Raw genomic sequence first — 26,451 nt, 5'->3', positions numbered from 1 at the left:
ATAAATATATATAAGTAAAATTGAAATGACACTCGGACAAATAACTGATACTTGTAATCCCACATCCAAACAAGGAAAAAGAACCAAAGTGGGTTATTAGTCCTAAATCTTTTAAATCTTATTTATATAAATATATGTATACTAGTATGATTTTTGGGGAAAAATATAAGTTTATAAAATATTTAAAAGAAGTTTCATATTTTGAAATCCATTTTGGTGACTTGATGTCTTTTTGAAACAATCACTTAAAACCACTTGATTTGATGATACTGAAATTCATTTCGATAAGATGGTTGAAACCATTTGTTTTGATAACTGTAATCCATTTGAAATTATTTGTTATAACACAAAATCTTTGTGTTAGACTTGTATTCCCCCCTTAAAACAGTAAAAACTATGAAAATACGGGGGTATGAACTCACCTGTAGTGAGTAGTTTGGATGAAAGAGTGGTATAGGATGCTAGGTGTTAAGTGAAGACTTGAACACACACACACACAGATCCTATTTAACATATAATGACACATATATGTATATAATTAGTGCATACACAACTAATCATGAAAGGTAACACCCTATTAGACTAAGAAACCCTAGGATTGAAGTACTACAATCACATATGATTGCATACTAAGGGTGTATGGCCATTCTAGGGAGTTTACGGCCATAAGTTTACGACCCTATGTGATTTCGGCCAATGAGTTTATGGCCCCATGAGTTTACGGCCGTAAACGCATGCTACTTTGTGCATATGGGTGTTTTAAAGGGCTTAAAGCATTGAGGAAGGGTTCTAGGTTCATGTCCAAGCCTTTAGGAAGAGTTTAAGGTCCAAATGCACCCATATTAAGGGTTTACGGCCAATGGAGATGCTCTTGGCCGTAAACTCTTGTTGTTCTTGGGAAAAGCTTGATTTCAAGGCTAGAATCAAGAGTCTTAACTAGATAGTAAGTATATAAGAGGGTACTTACGATTTAGAAGCTTAGAAGAGTAGATTTCGGCCCAAAGAACTTATGTGTTCTTGATGTTCTTGAGGATCTTGAAAATCTAGACCCAAAAGATGGAATTCATGGATGAATTCAAAGGTGATTCAAGAATAAGAGATGTACTAACACATAGATGGAATAAATCACTTACATTCTTGAGGGTATTGAAGCAAGATCCTATGATACTTGAGAGAGTTTTCGAGTTCCTAGCCTTGGAAATGGTAAAAGAGAGTAAAAATGGCCCAAGCTTCATACTTATAGGCTAGAGTTTACGGCCGTAAACTCATGTGTCCTGGCCGTAAACTCCTCATTGAGGGGTTTATGGCTTGATTGATGGCTTTGAACTTCAGTTAACCCACTCTAACACTTGATCCTTTGATATACTAGGCTTAGAATGCTCAAACAGAGTCTAAATTGTGCTAAAAATTAGCAGAAACAAGTCTGACTTTGACTGAATTGAATGGTTGTACAAGATAGAAATTTCGGGTTGTCACAAAATATCACTCGATCTCAATTTCGAGATTTGGGCTGTATACCGCTAAGTCGAAACTTAGAAAAATCATAACTTCCTCATACGAAGTCAGATTTAGACGTTTTTTTCATGCACGCTCTCGGTTTAACGAACTCTACGACTTTCGTTTAGACCACTAAGGCTAAATATCGCTCTATCGTAAATTCACTATTTGCGTTGCGTTGTGTCATGCCGGTTCTGTCGCGAAACTTCGACAGGTCATAACTTCTTCGTTATAACTCGGATTTCGGCGTTCTTTATATGTACGAAATCCTTGTAACATATACTACAACTTAGTTAAGATTACTCCTTCTAAATAAGCTTCCATCAAAAAGTCATTTTTGATGCTTATCGTCTCTAAATTGACTAGCCCGGATCTACGCGCGTTACATAGAAAAATGATGATGAATAAAGAGATTTACATGTGAATCACTTGTGTTTCACATGTAAATCACTTGTGACACATGCGAATCATTTGTGATTTACATGTGAATCATATGTAATTCACATATAAATCATGTTAATTATTTATTTTTTCTAACCATATAGTTTATTTTAATTGCTTCTATATTGAGCTTCATAAATCACTTGTGATTTACATGTGAATCACTTGTGATTCACATGTAAATCACTTGTGACACATGTGAATCATTTGTGATTTACATGTGAATCACATGTAAATCATTTATTATTTATTTTTTCTAACCATATAGTTTATTTTAATTTGTTTCATTTTAGCAATATATCACAAGTGAACACATATGAATTACATGTGATTCACATGTAAATCACAAGTGAATCACATGTAGTTTACAAGTAAATCACAAGTGATTCACATATGAATTATATGTGATTCACATGTAAATCACAAGTGAATCACATATGAATTACATGTGATTCACATGTAATTCTAATGTAATTCACAAGTGAATCACATATGAGTTACATGTGATACATATGTAATTTACATATAAATCACATGTAATTCACATATGAATTACATGTGATTCACATGTAAATCACATATGAATTAATGTGATTCACATGTAATTCGCATGCTAACCACATGTAACTCACAAGTAAATTTCATATGAATTACATGTGATTCACATATAAATCATAAGTGAACCACATATAAATTACGTCTATATGCACACATATATTTTTGTGAGTTTTCTTGCATTAATCAATTTTTTTTTCTTGTACATTTGGAAGAATTTGTGGAAAACATTGAAGAGATGAAAAATGATAAATTAAAGAAAATATGGAACACGAAGACATAAAAACGCTTTGAAATTTTGTAGTATTTTTTGGTTTTTTTATATTTTATTTTGTATCGAATAAAATACTTATACTATTGTGTTTATAGATTATTAAATAAAAATAGATTTTTTTATATGATTACTTACGAATATTATAGTATAAGAAAGATGTATATATGTACTTGAAAAATATCAAGGTTCTAAATAACGTAAGGCGTGACTTGGCGGCAATGTCAAGCCTCAAGCTTTTCCGAGCCTTGGCGAGCCACGTCGTTTGTAAGGCGTGACTTAAGGCGACAATTTTGTATATAATTAATGTTTTTATATGTATTTTCAACTATTATTCTATTTTATATACATATATGAGTTAAGGCGGCGTTTTGGTAAAGCTTGGCGGCAGGCACAAGCCTTGGAGTCATGGCGCGCCATTGCGGAGCCATGACGAGCTTTTTAGAACCTTGAAAAATATACATATATGCACCTAAATCGTTGATTTTTTTTTGTTAAAAAAATTAAAGTTTTTTTTTTTTAAATTTAATGATTTTTAAAAATTTACTTTCTAAAAAAATGCAATTTTATAATAAAAATTGTAGCTTTTTTTGAAAAAATTATAGTTTTTTTTAAATACATTTTTTAAAGAAAATTACAGTTTTTTTTTTGAAAAAAATGCAGTTTGTTTGAAAAAATTTCAGTTTTTTTTTTAAAAAAATTGCAGCTTTTTTTTATAAAAAAATGCAGTTTTTTTTTTTTTTTTTAAATTGCAGTTTATTTAAAAAAATATATTTTTTTTCAATTAAAAAAATGAAAAAACCTCCATTTTTTTTTCTAAAATCGAAAATTATTTAAAAAAAAAATCCGTAGTTTGATTTATTATGTTAATTTTTAGAACTTTTTATTAATATTTCCAATAAATAAAAAAATTAAGCATTAAATGAGATCGGTAAGATGACGATCATGCCCTTAATGAATTATTTTTGATCTAACGCTCCACCTTTAGTTCTCAGGTTCTCGGGAAAGTATGAGTTCTCAACGGATTTCACCCATATATATATATATATATATATATATATATATATATATATATATATATATATATATATATGCAGTTGTACTCCATATCGATAAGCAATGTCTATAAACTCTTGATATTCAAATTCATTAGAAATCAATGTTAAACCTTCTAGGATTTCTAAATCTGGATGACAATAATAAAGCTTCTCACACTTCTCTTGTGTGAATCGTACAAGAAAACCAACAAAATCAATATTCTCGAACACATACCATCATAGGAGACCTTGAAAATGAACTTTGATTGCGACGAATATTGCCATCGATAAGAACTTTGGTGAGAACAAGGGGTTTTCTTGAATGACGAATAGGGGAGTGAAGAACGAAATAATCTTATTTAAAACATTTCAAATTAAAGGGAATACACGTGGCACGTTCATTTAATGACATAATACCGTTATTTGTTTTGTGACACCCATATTACCTATTAACCCGATATCAACGAGGTAACATACGAACGTTTTAAAACGATCAAATGTGACTTACTTCCCTTTTTGTAAAAAAAATAGATGGGTTACCTTTTAAAACATAAATGACAAGTTCATTAAGCTAATATAATATTTTCCTATTCTTACTTTTACTTTAAACAAGTCAATACCAACCGATTAGTTGATCATGGACCCGATAATTGGATGACTAAAATTATTGGGTTGTTATAGTTATATGCAATCTAAATGCAAGTTCCTTTGTTATAGTTATATGCGATCTAAATGCAAGTTCTTTTGAACATTGCAATGCCTATTATGATTAATAAATAAACATATTAATAAGTTTAAAGGGGTGTTCGGATAAATTAGCTTATAGCTTATTACGGTGGGAATAAGCAGTTTTTACAAAAGTGTTTGTGGTGAGAATAAGTAATAAGCAAGGGGGATGCTTATTAAAATCAGTTTATTTAACTTATTTCTACCATAATAAGCTGATTTTTAAGGATTCCTATCCAAACAGTTAAACTTAACTTATTGTGGTGGAAATAAACAATAAACACCATCTTTTTTTCCCTATCCAAACATCCTCTAAGTTCTTTTATAAAAAACAGAAATTAGACGGATTAATAGATTTTTTTTTCCTAAAAAGCAAATGAATAAATAGATGATCTAAACGTTAGCAAATGAATAAATAGATGATCTAAATGTTGCTTTTTATAAGATTAATTTAGAAAATCTCGAAGCTTTGAAAAATAACCGTTGGAACATGGAAGTCTAGAGGGTTCGGTCATCATTCCGCTGACCCAAGCAACACCGGAGACCATACCGATCTCCGGAGACCCCAAAACTCATATCCTTTGCCGGAGATATAATTTATCGTTGGAAATTAATAGGGTTGGATCCGTATTCATATATATACGTTCTTTCAGTCATTCCGTTCTCAACGGTCCCAACCACCCTGAAACGGTGAAACCCATAGCGATCTCTGTAAACACCCATGGAGACCCGCAAGAGACTCACAGCCATGTCTCTAATCCCAGATTTTTTCAAGATGGTTGTAAGTTTTCACTGTTGTCGCTTGTAAGCCATGTCTCTAATCCCAGATTTTTTCAAGATGGTTGTAAGTTTTCACTGTTGTCGCTTGTATTCTTTATTTTATCTTATTTCTCAAGGGTTTCCTGTAATTCAGATGTTATAATTTCCTATGTAAAAATACAGTTGGTGTATGGTTAATAAGAGAGAATCGAAGGTTAATTGGTGTTTCGTTTTTAATTTTTTTCATGTTCTCTTTCTTCTTATTGGGGGTTTCTAGTATTTTACCCTGTCTTTTCTTCATCTTTTCGTTGGCAAGGTTTTCTGTTAGCTCTAATTTTATCGGTCTAAGTAACTACACCAGATGTTTTGGCTTTGCTTATCTTTTCGTGGGTCTTCTTCATCTTTTCGTCAAGGGTTTTTTTTTTTTTTTTTTTTTTTTTTTTCTGTAAAATCTGTTCTAGCTGGCGACTGTTTGGCTTGTTCCAGAATGTGTTTTTGTGGCTTTGTTAATCATTTGATAATGTCTAGGTTGCTTGAGCCTTGAGGATGCTTATTGTCTTTCAGAGTCTGTCATTTGTTACCAGTTTTATAAATAACGAAGTTTTAGTCAAATCTTTTTAAGTGTTGTTTCACTTCCATTGATTTGCATTTTACTATTAAAATAAATTTGGTCGAAATCTTGGATCAAGTCATGGTTTTAAAAAGTGTTAAGGTTGAAATTAATATCTGTTTTATGATTAGAAATATCCAGTTTGCACAGGGATTAGTTTGGTTTTTAGCTGACATGAATATAACATATTTGTACGTGGTAGTTCTATTAAGTCAATGTAATCTTTGCAGCTTGTTATTTAGATATCCGAAGATTGTAAAGTTGACATAACTGTCTTAATTTACGTATTCCAACATCATTACATGTATCAATTATTATTGTCTAAAGCATCATCTTTTTATGGCTATTTGATAGGATAACGGGAGCATTTGATAGCTCATAGCAATCTAAAAAAAAAGCCAAACGACCATATATAGTGCCAAGGTATGTAACCAAATTTCACTTAATATACATGCAAAATATCTCATAGGGTAAAAATGAAAAATCCTTTCCACATTGTCTCACAAGTTGGTATGTTATAATTGAATGTTTTTTCGACGCAACACAGAAGAACTTGGTTTCAAATGACATGATACCTTTGTGAGCTGAGGTAATTGTAATTATAATCTTTTTCCTATTAGGACATGGTAATTTTTAAACTTTCCACCTGATAAGACAGTGTACTTTGAAGATCTAACCATTATAGTATCATACTTTCAATATTTAACCTATTAAGACGCAACATTTTCATTATTTTCCTATTAAGACCTTGTACTTTGTAAATTGAAACTTTTTGATTTTGGTTACAAATTATAACATTATATTTTCAAATTTGTTTTTAATTAAGACATTGAACTTTTAACTTCATTCCTATTCGAACATTGCACTTTAATAATTTATTTAAATCTAATATATTAATATGTACTTTAATTTTTTTTTTCCTGCTAAGACATTGCATTTTGAAAAACTAAAGCATTACTTTTAATAGTTTTTTTTTCTTATAAAGATCTTTAACTTTGGTTAAGACATTTGACTTTGAAAATTATAACATTATACTTTCAAGACCCAACCAGTTAAAATTGTACTTTCAGTTTTTTTGCATTTAAAAAATCTAACCTATTTAGAAATTGTGCTTTAAAATTTTAAATTTGTTTGATTTTAGTTATCAATTATAACATTATACTTTCATAATTTCCCATTAAGAAATTATTCTTTTTTTTTACTACCAAGACATTGTACTTCAAAAATGTAACAAGTTATAGCATTTTACTTTCAAAATCTAACAAATTAAGACATTGTACTTTTAACCTTTTGCTCTTAAGACATTATACCACTAATTTGCTTCTTAATTCTTTTAAAAGATCTTAGATTGAAAATGTATTTTTCTTTTGTTACAACTTATAGTGTTATATTTTCATTATATTCCCATGAATACATTGCATTTTTATTTCTTTTCTATCAAGACAATTTACTTTGGAAATCTAACCAGTTACGGTATTATACTTTCAACAGCAAGCATATGAAGACATGTATTCTAATATTTTTACTATTAGGACATTAAATTTTAAAGTTCTATTGTTTTTATTTTGATTACCATTTATAGCATTATATTTCAATTTTTTTTTCTTATAAGACTCTGTGTTTTGAAAATCTAATTAATTTTACCATTGTACTTTCAGTTATAACATTAAACTTTTAGTATCTAAGCTTATTAAGATATTGTACTTCGAAAATCTATCCTGTTAAGACTAAACTTGTTTAATTTTGATTAAGCATTACATTTCGAAATATATTTTCCTTTAAAGACATGGTTATTATACTTATAGCTTTATACCTTCAAATTATTAGGACAATTTACTTATTTATACTCATGGAGACATTGTACCCTGAAAAACAAAACATTTTTTTTTGTTTACCATTTGAAGCGCTTTACTTCTGGTTTTATTTCTTATTAAGACATTGGACTTCTATTTTTTTGCTTTTAAAATATTTTATTGGCAAAATCTAACTATCTGTAACATTATACTCTGATTTATAGCATTATACATTCAAATGCCACCTATTAAATTAATAAACTTTTATTTTTCCAATCAAGACACTTTGAAATTCTACGCAATTAGAGCATTATCCTTTCAAAGTTGAACCCATTAAGATAATGTACTTATAACTTTTCCACTTAAGATATTACATTCTTAAAATCTTAACCTTTTTTTGTTAATAGCAACACAAATGAGTTCCAGAGTTCTTTAAACTTCGAGAACATGAAGTTAAAGGGACCAGAATGACACTAGAATCACCCATAACCTAGATCTAGAGAGATCAGAACATAAAGGCTAAGACTTTATACCTTTCAAGGACCAGTTGATGAAAAAGAGTGAAGGAGCTTGGCTGGATCTGAACTTATACAACACTTTAAGACCAAGGGATAACTTAACATCTTCAGGCTTCACACCAAAGGAAGATAAGGCTCAGACATGCAACGAAGGCTAGTGTTAGGGTTAAGAGAATCTCTGGAGGTGGAGGTTGTGAAATGACGAACCCTAGGGAACAATGCCCTTAAATAGGCCTAAATCCAGAGTCCTAAGGCCTAAGCCCAAACAAAGTAAGTCGCGCCGTGACACCTTGTGTGTCGTGTCGTGTTAACGTGTCGTAAAGCCTAACAAATAAAGAATAGAATGAATCAAAAGCAGGGTCGATAGTATGAATCAAAATCAAACTTTCAGTTAAAAAAGAAAATTACGGATCTAAACAAATTAGATAACTGGAATGATTCATTAACAATTAAAGTGGCCAATAGAATGAATCAAAATCAAACTTTCAGTTAAGCATAAAACTGATCAAACTAAACAGTAAACACATCAAAAATCATACCTAATGATTACTTGCACAAAAGTCGAGTCGTTATGAAACTGAAATATAGAAACAAAACCTAATTGATAAATCTTACTAAAAGAAAATAAAAACCTATGAAAATCGCCTCTCAGTCGTTTAGAATCTCGAATAGGGTCATTGGGGTGTTTTTAGAAGCCTCTTTATACGTCCAGTAAAAAAGCGGAGATTTCTGTGATCGCATATATGATAAATGCGATCGCATTTTTCGTGAAAACGTGTCCCGAAGTGACTTAATGAAATACGATGTCGTTTTGGAACTTTTAAAGTCTTCAAAGCAAATCTGCGATCGCATAAATGGTCTTTTTTTCTCAGGTCGAATTTTGGCATGTAGAAACCTCGAAGTATGCGAGCATTTTTTGCGATAGCAATCGCATAAACAGGAATTGCGATTGCATTTCGTCATTCCTGCCTCGTTCCGGTTGCAATTCTACCTTTCAAATTATTCTAGATTATTTCTTAGCATCATTCCTTAGTTCCATCGCCAATCAAGCTCCGGTGCTTCCTAGAACGCATCCCGAGATGTCGTATGTATCAATGTGCTCCAATTTGCCCTGAAAAACATAACAAAAGTGAGTAGTACGGGCATTCTACAAATATAAGGAGAAACATGCAATTTATAATAACATTAGGGAGATAGTTGGCTTTTTCATAGAAAAATACCGAGAAAAAACATGCTAAAAGATGCATATAAAATGGATCTAACAAACCTCCCCAAGCTTAAACCTTACTAATCATCGAGTAAGGAAAGGATATGTAACACCCATAAAAATTGAGCCAACTTAAAACATTTTAATTCATTCAAAAACCATTAAGTTCATACATCTCGTTTTCAAAATAGTTTAAACATCAGAGTATCCCCCAGAACCATATCACATAAATCATAAAACATGAGGAGCGGTACGATCACGCCTTCGCCTTGCCACGATCTCCTGAAGTACCTGAAACAATACACTGAAACTGTAAGCCCAAAAGCTTAGTGAGTTACCCCCAAAATACCAACCACATATAACCATACTCATATCATATCGCAATACAGAACAACATGCATACTGAACCCTCAGCTTGACTGGACCGCCTTGCAAGGCCTACAGTCTAACTGGATCTATCTCGAGCCTTCGGTATGACTGGACCGTCATGCAGGTTCACAGTCTATCCGGACCGCTCGTTGGGTATGTTGGCCTCAACCGCACGAAGCAGGACCCTGCCTCAACCCACCCATCAACAATAACCACGTGCACATAAATAACATATACTGGCATATATATAACAGTCATACCGATCTAACAGATCATCAATCATAGCAACATCCTATAACCAGGATATCGACCTAACCAGGTCACTAACATAGCATCATCCTACATACCAGGATACCAATCTAACAGATCATAATAGCATAGCAACTTCCTAAACAGGATACTAACCTAACCGGTGACTAGCATAACATCATCCTATATACCAGGATACCGATCTAACAGAATCATAATAGCATAACAACATCCTAAACAGGATACTGACCTAACCGGTCACTAGCATAACATCATCCTATATACCAGGACGCAGATCTAACAAACCCATAAGTATATAATGCGAATACCCGAATACAAATCCGATAAAGGGTCGGCCTTGGCGCCGTAGACCCTGTTGATATAGTGAGGATAACTCACCTGCAATTGCCGACTGAAGAGATACGACCAAGCTGCTCCGACCACCGACACGAACTTCACCACAACACACTACCAAAGAACCAATACCATAATTACCAAAATACCCTTGGAAGTCAAACTGGTCAACTCTTGGTCAAAGTCAAAGTCCTCAGTCAAAGTCAACCTTCCTGGTTGACTCTACTCGCCGAGTCAACCCGTCGACTCGTCGAGTTCTTATACTCAGAAAACTCCCATAACACGACTCAACTCGCCGAGTCAACCCGTCGACTCGTCGAGTTCAACGATCTCGGAATCCCATCCTGTCCAACTCACTGAGTCGCCAACCGACTCACTGATCCAAGGCTTTAACCAAAAGAGGTTGGGTTCTGCGACCAGACTCACCGAGTCCAAGAACAGACTCGCCGAGTCCAAGGCAATCTTCAACAGACTCGCCGAGTTGTTCCTCCAACTCGCCGAGTTCATGCCTATCTTCAACAGACTCGCCGAGTCCAAGAACAGACTCGCCGAGTCTCTTCAGTCCTTTATACATGCAGAGGCTTTTCGAGTCTTGCAGGGGATCCAAACTGTAGATCCACTCTTCTAGGGCATGACTCTCACGTAAAGTTGCAAACTTTACGTGGAGACAAGGAGTTATAAGCCCAAATCACTCTAAGGCTAAGGTTTAAGACAAAGGGGCTCCACCAACAACTCAAAGACTGATGCTTTATGACTTTCTGGACCAACACAAGTCTAGATCTGAAGTAGCAACCTCAGATCTAAACTCCAAACCCGAAATAGATCTCAATCATACCAAAATGGTCCCAAATATCATTCTTGAATAGATATAAATGCAATAGAGTCAAGGTAACAGCTTGTTACCTCTAAAATGTGCCCAAGCTGAAGTAGATTCTGGATCTACACCAATCCCTTGATGCTCTACACTTGATCTACAAGCCTTCTTTGCTAGAATCTCCTTCCAAAGCTTCTAAGTTCACTCCAAAGGCTCACACACGATTCTAGGGTTTTCTGACTCTCAAGGGGTGACAAAGAGGCTGCGGTGAGGACTTAAGGTCCTTTAAATAGGGTGCAAGCCCTAAGATTAGGGTTTTATCTTCCCAGCACCAACTCGTCGAGTCCAGCTTCCGACTCAGCGAGTTGGTCACTTAATTCGCGACCAAAACCCGCTCCGACTCGACGAGTACTCGCACCCACTCGTCGAGTAGCTTCCTCCATGTACACTTTAAGCCCTTATATCATATTTCTGAAATTTGGGATGTTACAACTCTCCCCCACTTAAATTAGGCTTCGTCCTCGAAGCCTACTGCAGTATACGCTCCCGAACAACTTACTCGCACTGCAGACTCCGATTTCCCAATTATCTCAGGTCCTTCCAGCCCCGACCACGACACCCCCTTTAACACATCTCCTACTCGCGAGCCACCCGGTGATACTATTCCTTCCTGTCAGGAACACACTTCTGTGACTTGCAACCATTAGGTACCACCATGACTCACTGGGTCCTCCCACAGTGTCAAACTACCCTTCCCTTTCCAAACTAGAGATAGCCCGAGTAACTCGCAATGTTGGAACCCAATCCATCCTCTTCTTGAATCCATTCCCTCTCGTGCTGACAGGATACTGCATCCTTCAGCTTCTAGAAATTCCCATGAATCAGCCAGCCATATCACATAACCATTCGTACCTAGCCCAATCAGCCTCGGGCTGGAATACCAGGTACGCCTATAACGGGTCCAGTCATCCCTAGGACGGAATAACCTAGATTGGAATACCACTACTCACATAACCCATGCCTACAACCATACTTGAAGCCCAAGGATCCACCCTTTCATCACTTCTGAACTCCTCTGATTCGACATCAGCGCTAATCATTTCACAACCTCAACGGACACCCAACCCGGATGTGCTTCCATACAACTGGTACAATCTCAGTGCTCACTATCAATAGCTGAAATACTTCCGATCGTCCATTTACACTACTGCTTTCCCTTCGGATGACCAACACTCCTTCCCGGAGCCACATACATTTCCCTTCCATTCCTCAAGGAAGTTTGCTCAACGACCTTTACCACATCAACAAGTGCCATGGTGCTAAGACTCCACTTTACACCACCCATGCAGAGCAACTGCTGCTCCCTAACTCCCATATATTTCGAATCCGATCACCCAGCTAACGAAGCCCATACCCGGCCATCATTATGATCAATCTTGGGGCCAGACCTTATCGATTGCCATATTACGGCGACATACTCACTCATTTCCCGCATACAGGTCTACTAACACACACCGAGTCTTCAGCATGACTGGACCGCCTTACCAGGCCTTCGGCCTATCTGGACCGCCTTACCAGGCCTTCAGCCTATACGGGTAACAATTGTTAAGAATTACATTTATTGTTAAACAATAAAACTAAAAAAACTTTCAAAACGGGGAAGAAAACATCAAAATCTAACAACGACTAATACATTCTAAAAGAATAATGTGGTCCGTTTCAATTTTGTGGGCCGTTCTTCAAGCATCAACTTCTGTGATTCCAACAGAATTGGAATTCGTGATTCCATTCCAACAGAATTGGAATACGTGATTCCATTCCAATAGAATTGGAATCTCACCAATATCATCCATTGAAGCATCTACATAAACATACTTGATACCTTTTCAGAATTCAACCTTGTCAAGATCCTGCACTGTCCACATAAATGAAGTGTTAAATCAGAAGAAAAAAAAACATAAATTGAAATATGAATCAGACCATTTGAATCAGTCCCTTTGCTGCATCAATCAAACCATTTGAAAGAAACACGATGATCTCCATATCACTCAAAAACCCCAAATTCCACTTGAATTGGAATTACCATATAAAACAAATAATAAAATGCTTCAAGAATTTATAAAAAACAAATATAAATTGAAGAAAAAGAATAATAAATTTGGAACTTACAAAACTTCCAAGGCTTTCAATGGACCCATATCTGTAAATATAAATAAACCAAAGGATGAAAAGTGTAATTTACCAAATACTTACAAACTGATAACTCAGATTCGTGACCCTTCAAAACAGCCGATTCCAGACCATGGATGTTCTTTAGGCAAGCATGGAATTCGTAATGCCATCGCTACAAACAAATAAATTGATCTTTTGAATTCGTAATTGATAGTTTCGTTTGGAAAATTTATCAAAAAAGTTGTTTGTTTAAGAAGAATCTAAGAATCACCATGGTACCATCTCTACCAAGAGTAGCTCCACCGAGAGGCAAAATCTGATAGATCTCGCCGGCGTTAATCAAAGGTCCGATGGAGATCTCGCTGGCGTTAATCTTGCTGCCCTCGCTTCACCCTCCTCTCCATCCGATTCAGTCGATTAAACCACCTAAAACACCCCCTTGGAGATCAGCGATCTTCTTTGCCTTCCCCATTCGTGTGGCTGCTGATCGGGCCAGAAAGAAAAGAAAGAAAACGCCGGTGATAGTCGGTCGGCCGGTGCCCCTCAATTTATGTCATCGATCTCCCACAGCTTTTGTCCCATCCTTTCCCCTGTGCCCGATCGGTCAAAATGACGATACACAAACCAGAATTGGAGAGATCGATTTTGTAGTCCATGATTTAAATTGGAGAGATTAGGTCAATACCATGATTATAGGGATTAATTTTGGAAGTTACTAAATAAATTACTAAATTACCCTTATTTATTTATTTAATTATTTAATTTTTTATTTAATTTTGATTGGCCCACATTTATGCATACGATAACACAATACTTAGTTTAAACAAATGAACCTAGCTCTCTCTCTCTCTCTCTCTCTCTATATATATATATATATATATATATATATATATATATATATATATATATATATATAGACTCCTAAAGTGTAACATCCCAAAAAGCAAGACCAAAATTTTCATTTTAATACATTAATAAACAAACCATAATTGTCAAATCATTTCTTTCATAATCATAAGTTGCTTTATCAAAACAGAGTATTAATTCAAAACATGCTTATTTTATCAGAGTAAACATCACAGGCTAAACTTCTTGGTGTGTGCCATGTAGTCAACCCGAGCTCTTCCTCCGCTACCGGAAGTACCTGAAACCAAAACTGAAAGCCGTAAGCACGAAGCTTAGTGAGTTCCCAATACTACCACATACCATACATATAACCACATACTGGCCCCCCGCCAGCTGCATCGGGACTTGCCCGGCATCGGGCCCCACCCGGCATCAGGCCTCGCCTGGCATCGAGTCCCGCTCGGTATACAAATCTGTCTCTCTTAGGCCCTGCCTGTCTCTGGGCCTCGCCCGCCATACACATACAATCATATAAACATACTAACACATAAGCAAACATACTCTACTGTATTCCTGTCCTAAGGCCACGCCTAACTTGAGACTAGCCCCTGTTCTGCTACTGATGAGTCGTGGAACCCCGTCCACACTCGGCTAGTGGTGAGATACGGGACCTCGCCCACACTCACCTCCCTACCCGGCACATACATGTATCACAAAGACAACAAGTATACTCTACTATGCAACATATAACATTCTTCGGGGCTTATCCCGGTATCGGACCCTGGTCCGGAAACATACTACCGTCACATGCAAGAATCACAAAGACCTCTAGCATACTAACATACCTCGGGCCTCGCCTGGCATCGGATCGTAATCCGGAACATATATCATAAAAATGCCTAGGGCTAACCCCCGGGTCTTCCGGCATTGTAGCCGTAGACCCATGCACACAGTGAGGAGACTCACCTCGCGCTACTGGAGTCCTGCTGATACCCCTCTGGTTGCTATCTGACAATCCTCGAACTGCTGATCCTTCGACCCCCCGAGCTACCAATACCAAAATATCACATAGACTGAATCAATAATCCTTCTTAGGGTAAAATGACCTTTATACCCCCTAGTCCAACTTGATCCCTTTCTTAAGGCCCAAACCATGATCTACAACGGCCCAACACTAGGTAGGCTTCCCAAGCCCACTAGTGGCCCACTAATGGCCCAATTTGCTAAATTGGGCCCAAACCCTCTAATGGGCCTTACCCTAAGCCCCAAACATCTTCTTGGCCCACATTATCTGACTTCTGATGGCTCACTAAGACCCAAAGAACCAAAATCCCTTGCATGGCCCAAACCGAGGCCCAAAACAAGCCAAACCCATATCTGATGAGTATGTTGGACGTACTCCTATGTACGCTAAGCGTACAAGCTAAATGGTGCGTACGCTGGGCGTACCTGCATGTACGCTCAACGTACTCCCTTGTTAAGTCACCTTCCCATTAAGTGCTTAATACTCTACTCCAGAAGCCACAAACACAGATCAAAGTCCTTTTCAACGTCTTAAAACATAAAGTCCCTCACTTGGTGGCTTGCAACCCACCAATAGAGCCCAAACTTGAAATGTGATAACTAACTTCCATGGAAATGGTCTTAACTCATGCATGAACCCATTAGGACATCCAAGATGACAACTTTCTGCTTTAGGGAGTCATTTAGAACTGAGAGTAGCAACTCGAAGTCCTAGAAATCGGATTAGACCACAAAGCTTCAACCTTTGGACCAAAATGGTCCAAAAACTCAATCTAAGGGATCTAAGGAGATAATCACCAAGTTTAGATCTTTATACCTTGAAATGGTCTGAAATGGAACCATAATCTTGGATCTACTGCTTTCCCTTTGATACACCACCTTGCTATATTCTTCACTTGCTTGAAAAATAGCTTCACAACACCAAAATGCTCTCTAATGGCCTCCAAAGCTCCAAGAACACTCAAGGAAGGATTAGGATTTCGTGGTGGCTGTCTAAAGATGAGAAGGAGGCTGGTCCTTAAGGGTATAAAGTTCTTTATATAGTGACATACCCTAAAAATTAGGGTTTGGGGACTCTGAGCGTACGCTGGGCGTACGTCTCTCCGCACCCGCGAACATGCATCCTTATACGTTGGGCGTAACCCAGCTTACGTTGGGCGTACCCAGATAAACACACGCATGCATTCCTTGCATGCATGGGCTGCCTTGTCACAAAACTCCATTAGGGGCTAAAATTGACAATAACTTCAAAGCGCCATAACTCCTTTATTCTAAGTCCGTTTCCGACGAACTTGATATCCATGAAAAGGTGGCGGGAAGCCCTACGTTCCTAGCCACACCCCAAGCCTAAAACCTTCCGGATAAAACCCGAGACCCCATAAAAGACCGAATCGCTTGTCCTGGGCCTCCGAAACCACAACCGAAGTACTTTTCAAAACGGGGTGTTACACAAAGTCAGAAAGACTCGCAACGATGTAACCCAATAATCCAACCATGGTTTTATTTAAACTTTATACTTTAATTAGCCTTGTGAGTGAAAATAACATAGTTCATAATCTCATGTCCTCAAGACTAGATAGTCAAAAACCAGAATCGATGCATCCTTAAGAACCCGACATGTCCAAATCAACTTTCACCGAAGCAGCACCGGGCCAACCCCCGTAGGAGCCCAGCTTTATGCTTTCACTTGGTAGAGAATGACAAATATCATATCACACGGTTCTTTTTGCGCCAGATTTGTTTTCGTTGTGGCTCTTGATTTGATTGAACTTGAATTTGAATCTTTGTCTTTAGCTTGAGTTCTTCAATCAACTTTTGAATTTCTTAAGATTTCTTCGATTAAGTATTTGAACTTTGACTTGGGTACCAGATATGGTAGTTGTACCCTTCTTTTCTTTCCGACTGTGTGTTCAGACTTGTCGATAAAGGTTCTTTTTAAACATTCAAAATCACATCATTTGGAAGCTGTTATGCGTCACTTAGTTTGGTAGTTGATTCTACATTTCCAATAATGATCCGGTCGCTTCGGACTTTCATTTTCCATTTTCGTAGAGCTATCGAATGTAAAGAGTATCCTCATCCCGTATTTTTTTTTCAAATATAAACACATGCAATCATGCAGAAAATAAGGCTATATTTTTTTAAAAAAGTTGAAGGAAACAAAAATGAAACTAATGCAGAAAAATCAAAATTTTGTACAACACAAAAAGATTACGAATCCCCTCCCCAATAGTGGCAACGAGGTTGTGAATCCCGTCATAAATGTGTAGCTCCTCAAGAAGAGTGGCACTGGGAGCCCAGGTCCGAGCACAGACTTGTCTAGGAAGAAGCTGATAGTACTGTTCTAGTGCAGCATGTAAGTTCAGATTTATCACTACACCTCTTCTTGAATGGTAAAGGGCTCGTCTGGAATGTCAGCGTTTCGGCGTTGACGCTGGGGTCTTGATTTTTTGATTTTTGTTCCGGTGAAACTCTTCTGTTTAGTGCCTAGAACAAACGATTCAATTTCCAGCTCCTGCTCTAACAAGGTGTAGATCTGAAAAAGAAAATTAAGAAAAATTTAAAAATTCAAAATGAAGAACACGAAAATGCTAGAAAATTTCAACCATATAATCATGTTTCCAAAAGCATAGAATCAAAATGAAGAACACGGAAATGCAGGAAAACAAGCATATAAGGTATCAAAATCTTTTTTTTTAATATTCTTTTTCAGATATAGATCAGGAGCTGGAAATTGGATCGTTTGTTCTAGGCACTAAACAGAAGAGTTTCACCGGAACAAAAAAAAAAAAATCAGACGCAAAGTATACACTACTGCTCAGCATGCAGTCAGGTATATTCGTTCTGATACTGAAACTCTTTACTTTCTGTCAAACATATCTATACGGGCTTGCGTATTCGCTTGGGAGTAGTTAGTCAGTTATTTTTGCTTGATATAAATTTTATCTGAGAAAATTTGTGTCGGACTTGTCCTTATTCCCCCACTTACCTGAAACATGCCTCCAAGATCCCCAGCGTCGGTGCCGAAACGCTGACATTCCAGACGAGCCCTTTACCATTCAAGAAGAAGGTGTAGTGGTAAATCTGAACTCACATGCGCTCGTACCTTGGCTCCCAGTGCCACTCTTCTTGAGGAGCTGCACATTTATAACGAGATTCACACCCTTATTGCCACTATTGCTTGGGAGTGTCTTTTAGACTTTGACTTTCCGGCATCACCTTTGTTAACCAGAGAGTTTTTACTTACTCTTAGTGAAGTTAACTAAGAAGGTTACTGCACGTTCCGTTGTTTCGACAACGCCCACCAACTTCATGTAGATCAACTCTACGGTTTTTTCAATGTGTCTACCACGAACCGTTCTGTGAATCGTGTTGGTTTTCATGGAGCAACTTTTTGGATATCCATCAATAGTCTGGACACATACAACACTTTTGCATCTTATCAGACCAGTATCATCCATCCAATCTTGAAAATCGGACTGAAAATTATCTGCATAAATTCTTTTTGCATAAGCTGAAACCTCTAAGGTGCGTACCGCCCGCATTTCGGTCATTCGTTTGCGTTCTAGGGAAAAATTTGATATGACAGTTTAATCACTTTAATCCCTCATTCTGTTTCTGATCATATCCACCAGAGTACCAGTTCTTTGAGGGTGACTCTTTGCGTCTTACTCTCCAGAACCTCGATAACATGCACATATGTCGATCAGCCCCATAACCTCGTCTTTAAGGATAACCTCGTCTTTAAGGGTGCAACCACCCTTCAATCTGTCCATGACGACGACTATTATTACGTTTTCTCCATATGAGATGCATACCGACTTTCAGACTGATTTTCAAGATACCCAACACTCATCACCTCACATTAACCCCAACACCCCTCTCACCTACCAACACTACCTTAACCTCTAACAGAACATCAAAACGACCTTCGTCTTGATGTTCAGCGCGTTGAGACGACTTTTCTAGGCGAGCTTCGCATTTTTCTTTCTCCTTTTCTAGCATTGAGGACAATGCTTTATTTTAAGCTTGGAGAGGGGATTCATAATCTTTTTGAGGACAATGTTTTATTTTAAGCTTGGAGAGGGGATTTATAATCTTTTTGTGTTGTACAAAATTTTGATTTTTCTACATTATTTTTCTTTAAAAAAAATCAAAAAATTTTAAAAATAAAAAAAGATTTCTCATTTTGGTTCTTAGTTTTTTCACTTCTATCTTAGTTTTTTATATAAAACAAAAAATATATTTTCCTTTTGTTTTCTTTAACTTAAAAAGTCTTATTTTCTGCATGTTTGTATCTGCCTTTATATTAAAAAAAAAACGAGATGAGGATACTCTTTACATTCGATAGCTCTACAAAGATGAAAATGAAAGTCCGAAGCGACTGGATCGTTATTGGAACTAGGGGACGCAAAAAACCGTGATATGATACCTTGGCCATAGAAAATAAAAAAATGGCGTACTGAAACACTATGTGGGCAGTAATAACAGCTTCAGAATGATTTGCTTTTGAATGTTTAAAAAGAACATTTATCGACAAGTCTGAACCCACAAAACATGTTTCTATTTGTTGACACGCATTACCCTTGCGGTAATTGAGAACCTTATATCAGATTCACACAATTGAAAAGAAAATAAGGGTACAACTGTCATATCTGGTACCCAAGTCAAAAAATTCAAAAGTTGATTGAAGAGCCACAACGAAGACAAAGATACAAATTCAAGTTCAATCAAATCAAGAGCCACAACAAAAACAAATCTGACACAAGAACTATGTGATATGATATTTGTCATTCTCTACCATGTGAAGACATAGAGTTGGGCTCCTACGCAACGCCTACTGCTGCTTCGACTTAAGGATGCGTATTCTGGTTTTTTGACTAAGAACTGTGTTATTTTAGCTCGCAAGGCTAATTAAGGTATAAAGTTTAAATAAAACTATAGTTAGATTATTGGGTTACATCGTTGTGAGTCTTCCTGACTTTGAGAGTCTGGGATACATGGAAGGTTTCAGGATGGTCGTCTTGGTCGTGATTCCATTGGAGATCCCTCGGTGTAGAGTCTAATCGTTATTTATTTATTTATTTATTTTTATTTTTTTATAAATGCAAATTCGACAATGATGATATCCCCCAACATACCAAAACTAGCTGTCACCCCACCGGTAGTAGAGATCACTGTTATCAATAGCGATATCGAGGTAATAGCGACAACCTACCTATATGCTATGTAGCGATAGCGATGAAATAGCGACGGCTATTTCATTTTTAGCGAATTTCTATTGAAAATTAATACTACTTTTATCTTCACCTAATTAGAGATTATAACTAATAAGTAAGCTAAAACCAAGACTATTAGTTCAAATAAGTTGTAAAACACGCATGCTACAAAAAAAACAAGTGTTAATTTTAGATATCCGATGCTCTCTTTGACTTAGTCAACTGAAAACCCTAAAACAAGTCTATTTATACCTGATTTAAAAGTTAAAAAAAATTAAAAAAGGTCGCTATGTCGCTATTCAGTCGCTATGAATCCCATAGCGACACTACATCGCCTCGCCTCGCTATTCGCTATAGCGATCGTTATGGTCGCTATTGACAACACTGGTAGAGATGTAAGAATTGGTACATAGAATAACTTTTTATTTGATTGATAATCGTATAAAGGAGAAAGATATTTCAGCCATTTGCATTAAGCTCAAACTTCCTTCTTGCATGTGTGCCTCTCTGGAAGCACACACTATAATACCGTTTAGTTGCCCTTTGCCTGTTTGAACAACCTCGGTTAATCCTGTCTTTCTTTGATAAGAGTTGATATGATTTTTATTAGGCTCCTCCTTCGAATGAAATTCAATGGAATCCAGAGAGACCATGTCTTCATCCATAGGCTCCCAAGTGCCCGAATCGATCAAAAGTTCGATTCTATCTGAACTACTCATTTTCAAATGATATCCACATTGTTAACAAAGATGCATCTTTGATTTAATTTGTGTGTCGATGATCCATCCACTAGTATTAAAACTTCAGTAGAAGCCTTCATGGTAGATGAGTTTGGTTTCCCGAGGATCACATGTAGGCCGATCTCAACAGATTCTTCCTGCTTGTTATCGATGTTTGTGCTCTCGGTTACCTGCTGTTCATCAATTCTATCTTTTGCTTCTAATGCTTTAAAGGTGCCGGCTTTGCATCGATGACTCGGACCATATTTGTCCCCACATCTAAAACATTCTCCTCGTAGGAACCGGTTTTGTTTTTCTGCAACTTTGATTCTAGGGTTAGACTTTGGTTCGATTTTCTGTGGGTTTGTGAGGGAAGACGAGTTTGACACGGGTAAAAGGTTTGGAATCGGGTTTTAGTTGAGAATTCCAAGGTTTTCTTCTCTAGACGGGAATGATTCATTTTGGATTCAAACTCGAGTGTTAGACTCATAGCTTTGTAAACAGTACGAGGTTTATGGATGCGAACGTCAGCTTTCAATTCCTACTTCAGCCCGTTCAAAGAAACACCTAGCAAACAGTGATCAAACCAATTTGAAATACTGGATGACCTTCTTGCAAACTCTTGTCGATATTCGTGGACCGACCCCGTTTGTTTTACACTACACAAATACTCGTCTGGGTTTTGGAATTCAGGAGGCCCAAAATGCTTTTGCAAGACGTCACCCTCTTAATGCATAGCTGCAACATCCACCTTCTTGCAAACTCTTGTCGATATTCGTGGACCGACCCCGTTTGTTTTACACTACACAAATACTCGTCTGGGTTTTGGAATTCAGGAGGCCCAAAATGCTTTTGCAAGACGTCACCCTCTTAATGCATAGCTGCAACATCCACCTTTTCTTCATCGAGAGTGTTATAAAATCGGAAATCAGCCTTCAATATCCAATCCCTCGGATCCCCTCCACTGAAGATGGGAAATTCAATTATATGATATGGCCTACGGTTGAAACCCGAATACCTTGTATCTCCATCGTCATTCTTGCTCCCACCACCAAACTTCTCCTTCGCTGCAGCTTGGTGCTTCAAATCGGCGATGTCCTCCCTGACTTCGGAATTATTCAGGGTCTGCACCATTGTTGCTTCTTCGATTTCCCGGCAATGGAACCAATGATAGGATCTCGAAATTACAGCAAGCAAATGATTGGATGAAATCAAAGGGCTCGATTCGAGAGGGGCAAAGTCTCCAATACAAATAGACAATTGATAAATTACTGAACTAAAAACTATTGAAACGTAGCCTGCTAATTAACACTTGGATGATCACTAACTGCTCATGGAAACTAGCTTCTTAACTGCTCCCAACCTTTCCATTATCTCGTTGCTTTGTTCACCCCATGGGTCCAACCAAAGCCCAAAAATGGCATTAAATTGCTCCTGTTCAACTGATTCTAGGTCATGAGATTTGACCCGTTTCTGTCTCCTTGTGTACACTTTAAGCCGGATTGTATCAGCAGGATGGTTGGTTCTCAAGCCTTTTCCATTGTTCTTATATTTTACTTGTATTATAAGTAGACTTCTAGAACCTCATACACTGTTTTGAAGCCGGGTTCTTCATCTGTAGTCTCAACTTTTTAGTGTTGCACTGTTTACATTTAACCTTTAATGATTAAACTTTTTTTTTTCAACATCCCTTTTGAAGAGTAGACAGTTACCTTAGAAGTAATAACCATTAACCAGACTATATGAATCTATTCTTGGATTTGTTATTTAAAGCTGTAGCGTACTAATCTACAAAATAGCACTTGGCTTCGGGATGTTATTTAGGTATAACCTTTTTACTTGTATTATAAGTAGACTTCTAGAACCTCATACACTGTTGTGAAGCCCTTCTTCAGCTTTAGTCTCAACTTTTTAGTGTTGCACTGTTTACATGGTTCCTTTTAAATAGCACTTTCGGTGTTAATTCTATGCAAGTAAAAAGGAAGATTTATTGCCCAGCTATACATTTCTGTTATACAAGTTTTTTATGTTCCATTCTATAGAGATGTCTTTTGCATTTTTATGTTCCATGCTTAGTAAATAATATCTTCAGGTGACAGTTTTCCTTTTGTTCAACAAGTTGCCTCAATGCAGTTATTTGTGATTGTTGTGTTTTTAAGGTATCTTTTCATAATCGCAGCATTCATGAAGGATAACATGTTTCCTTGTATTCAAAAGTATTATTATTTGTTAATTACATTGCTATTATGATGTAGCATAATCTGTTTCCTTTTGATTGTTAATTACACTGATTTCTATAGATTGTGTAACAGATTATACCGAGAACAATGAAAACTTATCTTCGCTAAGAAGCAAACAAATCTTCATTAATTCTTAACATAGTACATAATCACATATTTACAGACACGAAGCATTGCAACCTTTCCCATTTTCGGTTGAATGTAACCGACTTTAACCACCTTCTTTAACTAACTTCTGGTAACATAGTTCCTCCATGTACAAGTCTATATTATAAGTTTAACACACCCCCTTAAGCTGGACTTGCATAACTCCCAACTTTTCTTTCATCTTTAAGAAATCTCCATCCCTTAATGCCTTAGTAGTAAGCACATCACCCACTTGATATTTAGTCCTGCAAAAGATAACTTCAACATCTCCACGACTTGCCAATTCACAGATAAAATGATACTTGACCCCAATATGTTTGCTTTTCCTGTGATACACTGGATTCTTGTTAAGTGCAATTGCAGATTTGTAGTACTATTTTTTTTTTTTTTTGAAATGACAAACTAGCTAACCTACTCCTAAATACCACCTATGTCTCCTAAGAGACTTGAACCCATGACCACCTATGCAAAGGCTCTCTGGTCAATGATTTTGAGTACTATATAGTTAGACTAAATTGTTATTGAATTGATTGGTACAACTCTCATCTGTTTTGACTGATCTATTCCATGCTTTAGCGGTGAGTAATAACTTTTGGAAAGTTCACTAGACACGTCATATGGCTATATATAATGGTAAACAAAAAAAATAAAGGGTATCTCTATACACAGCCCCAAAATCAAACATTGAAACCCCATTCTATAGATTTCATATCAAAAATGATGCGGAGAAAATCAATGAGGGTTCGCAAGAGGGCTAAAAAACAGATCAACAAAGATCGAATTTCCCGTTTGCCCGATGATTTGATTGATCACATTTACTCATTTTTAGACTCAAAATCTTCTGTTCAAAGTAGCCTTTTGTCACGTAGGTGGAGAAATACATGGAAATGCCATCCACGTCTCAAATTCAAGACCGATCTCTCCACCGGTCATAAATTCGATAAGTTTGTGCATAAATTTCTATCTAAGCGAAAGAAAGATGCAGAAATTCCAATCGTTGACATCCATTCAAACTCTATCCCCATCCGCCTTCTCAAAAAGATCATAGCATATTCAATGTCACACGGCACTAAAATGCTCAACATTCTGTACATGAGTGATATACCAACAAGACGTGGCGGATTCGATTTGTCTTTACTTAAATCTCATTTTCTTCAAGATCTTTATTTGGATATCGATTTTGAGTTGTTAAAATCTCCAAATCTGACATGGTATTTGCCTACTTTAACTACTTTACATCTGCAAAGGGTTACATTTACACTGGATCCTCCAAACGACGATGGATCCTTGGAATTGTTTTCCGCCTTTTCAAATCTGAAATATCTTGTGTTGCTTGATTGCCGATTATGGAATGTTCGTACATTCTATATCACATCAAGTGGATTAGAGAATCTCACAATAATCTGTCTTGTGCATTCTTGTCAATTTGTGATCTCAGCACCAAATCTTTCATCTTTCATATATGATCACATGACTCCGTCTTTGTTATTAGCCAATGATCTTGATTCATTAGAAACGGTAAGCTTTCGAACCATTTATGATAGGCCTACTGTAAACCCACCAAATTATGTTGAAACGATGATCAACACTTTTCATCAACTTCACAAGGTAAAGCACCTTATTTTAGACAAAGATGCCGTGTTGTATATTTCAAGGTTTTGTGGCTTACTTGAAAGGAGACCTTGCCCTTTTGTGAGATTAGAAAGTTTGACTTTGGATGAAATGCCTTGTTCTATCTTTCGAAAGCATGTTGTGTTTGATGATATTTTAAGTTATTTTCGTAGCGGTTCTCCAGGTTGTGTAGCTTATATTGAATATATAGTTTGACATGGGCTTCAATGAACCAGTCATTATCAGGTAAGATCAATCTAAATTCTTATACTTATTCATGTCAAATTCCTTTTTGAGCTATTGTTAAATTTATAGCATCCTAGCATTTTATATGTACTTATCTCCATTTTACCCCTTCTTACACTGATAAATTTAAATTTTCAGGTTCTATTAATCTTTTCATATCAGAAGTTCTCCTGGCTACCCTTTGTTTTAGAATATCATGGATGCTCGTCTGTGAGATGTTGTTAAACTTATAATAAATGCTTGCTGTTTTTGGCTACAAATGTTGTTGATAGGAGATTGTTTTGTGCTTCCGTTTTTAATCATGCTATGGATGTTTTGTGTTTATTTAAATCTTCTGGATTGCATATTTCCATCGTTTCTATTGCTACTTTTCTTTTCAGATGAAACACTGAACTTTCGAGTGAAAATAAGTGATCGCTTGTCTCATTATCTTCTTTCCAAATATGACAGAGTGACAAGTGATAACACAAGTGATAACTGTAATTTTATACCCAACCTATAAAATTAACCCGAGTGGCTAATTTATCCAATCACTACTAGAAACATGGGTTTTAGAGACGGAAGTATCCGTCGCTATTCCGTCGCTAAATGTTGTTTGCAATGGATCAGCGACGGATTCTCAGCTAGGGTTTTAGCGACGGAGAGGTTTTTCCTTGCGACAAATGTAGCGACAGAATATCCGTCGCTAAATGTCACCCAATACATTTACTTAGGCATTAGCGACAAAATTTGATAAAGTCATTCTGTCGCTGTTCTGTCACAAATTTCCGTGATCAGTTTTTTTTTCCGTAGCAAATCCCTTGCAAAATTCATATACTGATATTTTTTGTTTTCCGTCGCTGATCTGTCGCAAACTTTAGACATGGTTTTTTCCCTAGCTAATCCCTTGCAAAATTTATACATTAATTTTTTTTTCTTCCGTCGCTGATCCGTCGCGAACTTTAGACATGATTTTTTTTCCGTAGCTAAACCCTCGCAAAATTGATGCATTAAAATACTTTTTTTATTCTTACCAATCCGTCGCGAAC

General features: G+C 36.6%; 1 protein-coding gene across 6 annotated transcripts; it reads left to right on the top strand.

Moving 5' to 3' along the window:
- Positions 1 to 4,986: 4,986 nt before the first annotated feature.
- LOC145105497 (putative F-box/FBD/LRR-repeat protein At4g13965) lies at positions 4,987 to 25,745 on the top strand. 6 transcript variants are annotated; one of them, XR_013707328.1, is made up of 3 exons: positions 4,987 to 5,371; positions 6,251 to 6,319; positions 25,562 to 25,745. XR_013707328.1 is itself a non-coding variant. In XM_079042588.1 (2 exons), the coding sequence occupies exon 1, from the start codon at positions 24,197 to 24,199 to the stop codon at positions 25,391 to 25,393; it is 1,197 nt and encodes a 398-aa protein (XP_078898714.1). In that variant the 5' UTR covers positions 14,364 to 24,196; the 3' UTR covers positions 25,394 to 25,423; positions 25,562 to 25,745. The 6 variants fall into 6 exon arrangements, 1 of the variants encoding a protein (XP_078898714.1); XR_013707331.1 differs by having other exon boundaries at positions 4,987 to 5,394; XR_013707329.1 differs by lacking the exon at positions 25,562 to 25,745 and adding an exon at positions 6,444 to 6,820.
- Positions 25,746 to 26,451: the final 706 nt, after the last annotated feature.

The sequence above is a fragment of the Lactuca virosa genome, chromosome 4 (genome assembly GCF_052849685.1).
Source record: "Lactuca virosa cultivar CGN04683 chromosome 4, Lactuca_virosa_CGN04683_v6, whole genome shotgun sequence".
NCBI lineage: Eukaryota > Viridiplantae > Streptophyta > Magnoliopsida > Asterales > Asteraceae > Lactuca > Lactuca virosa.
The sequence above is the reverse complement of the archived record's forward strand: the minus strand, read 5'-3'. Positions and strand labels throughout refer to the sequence as shown.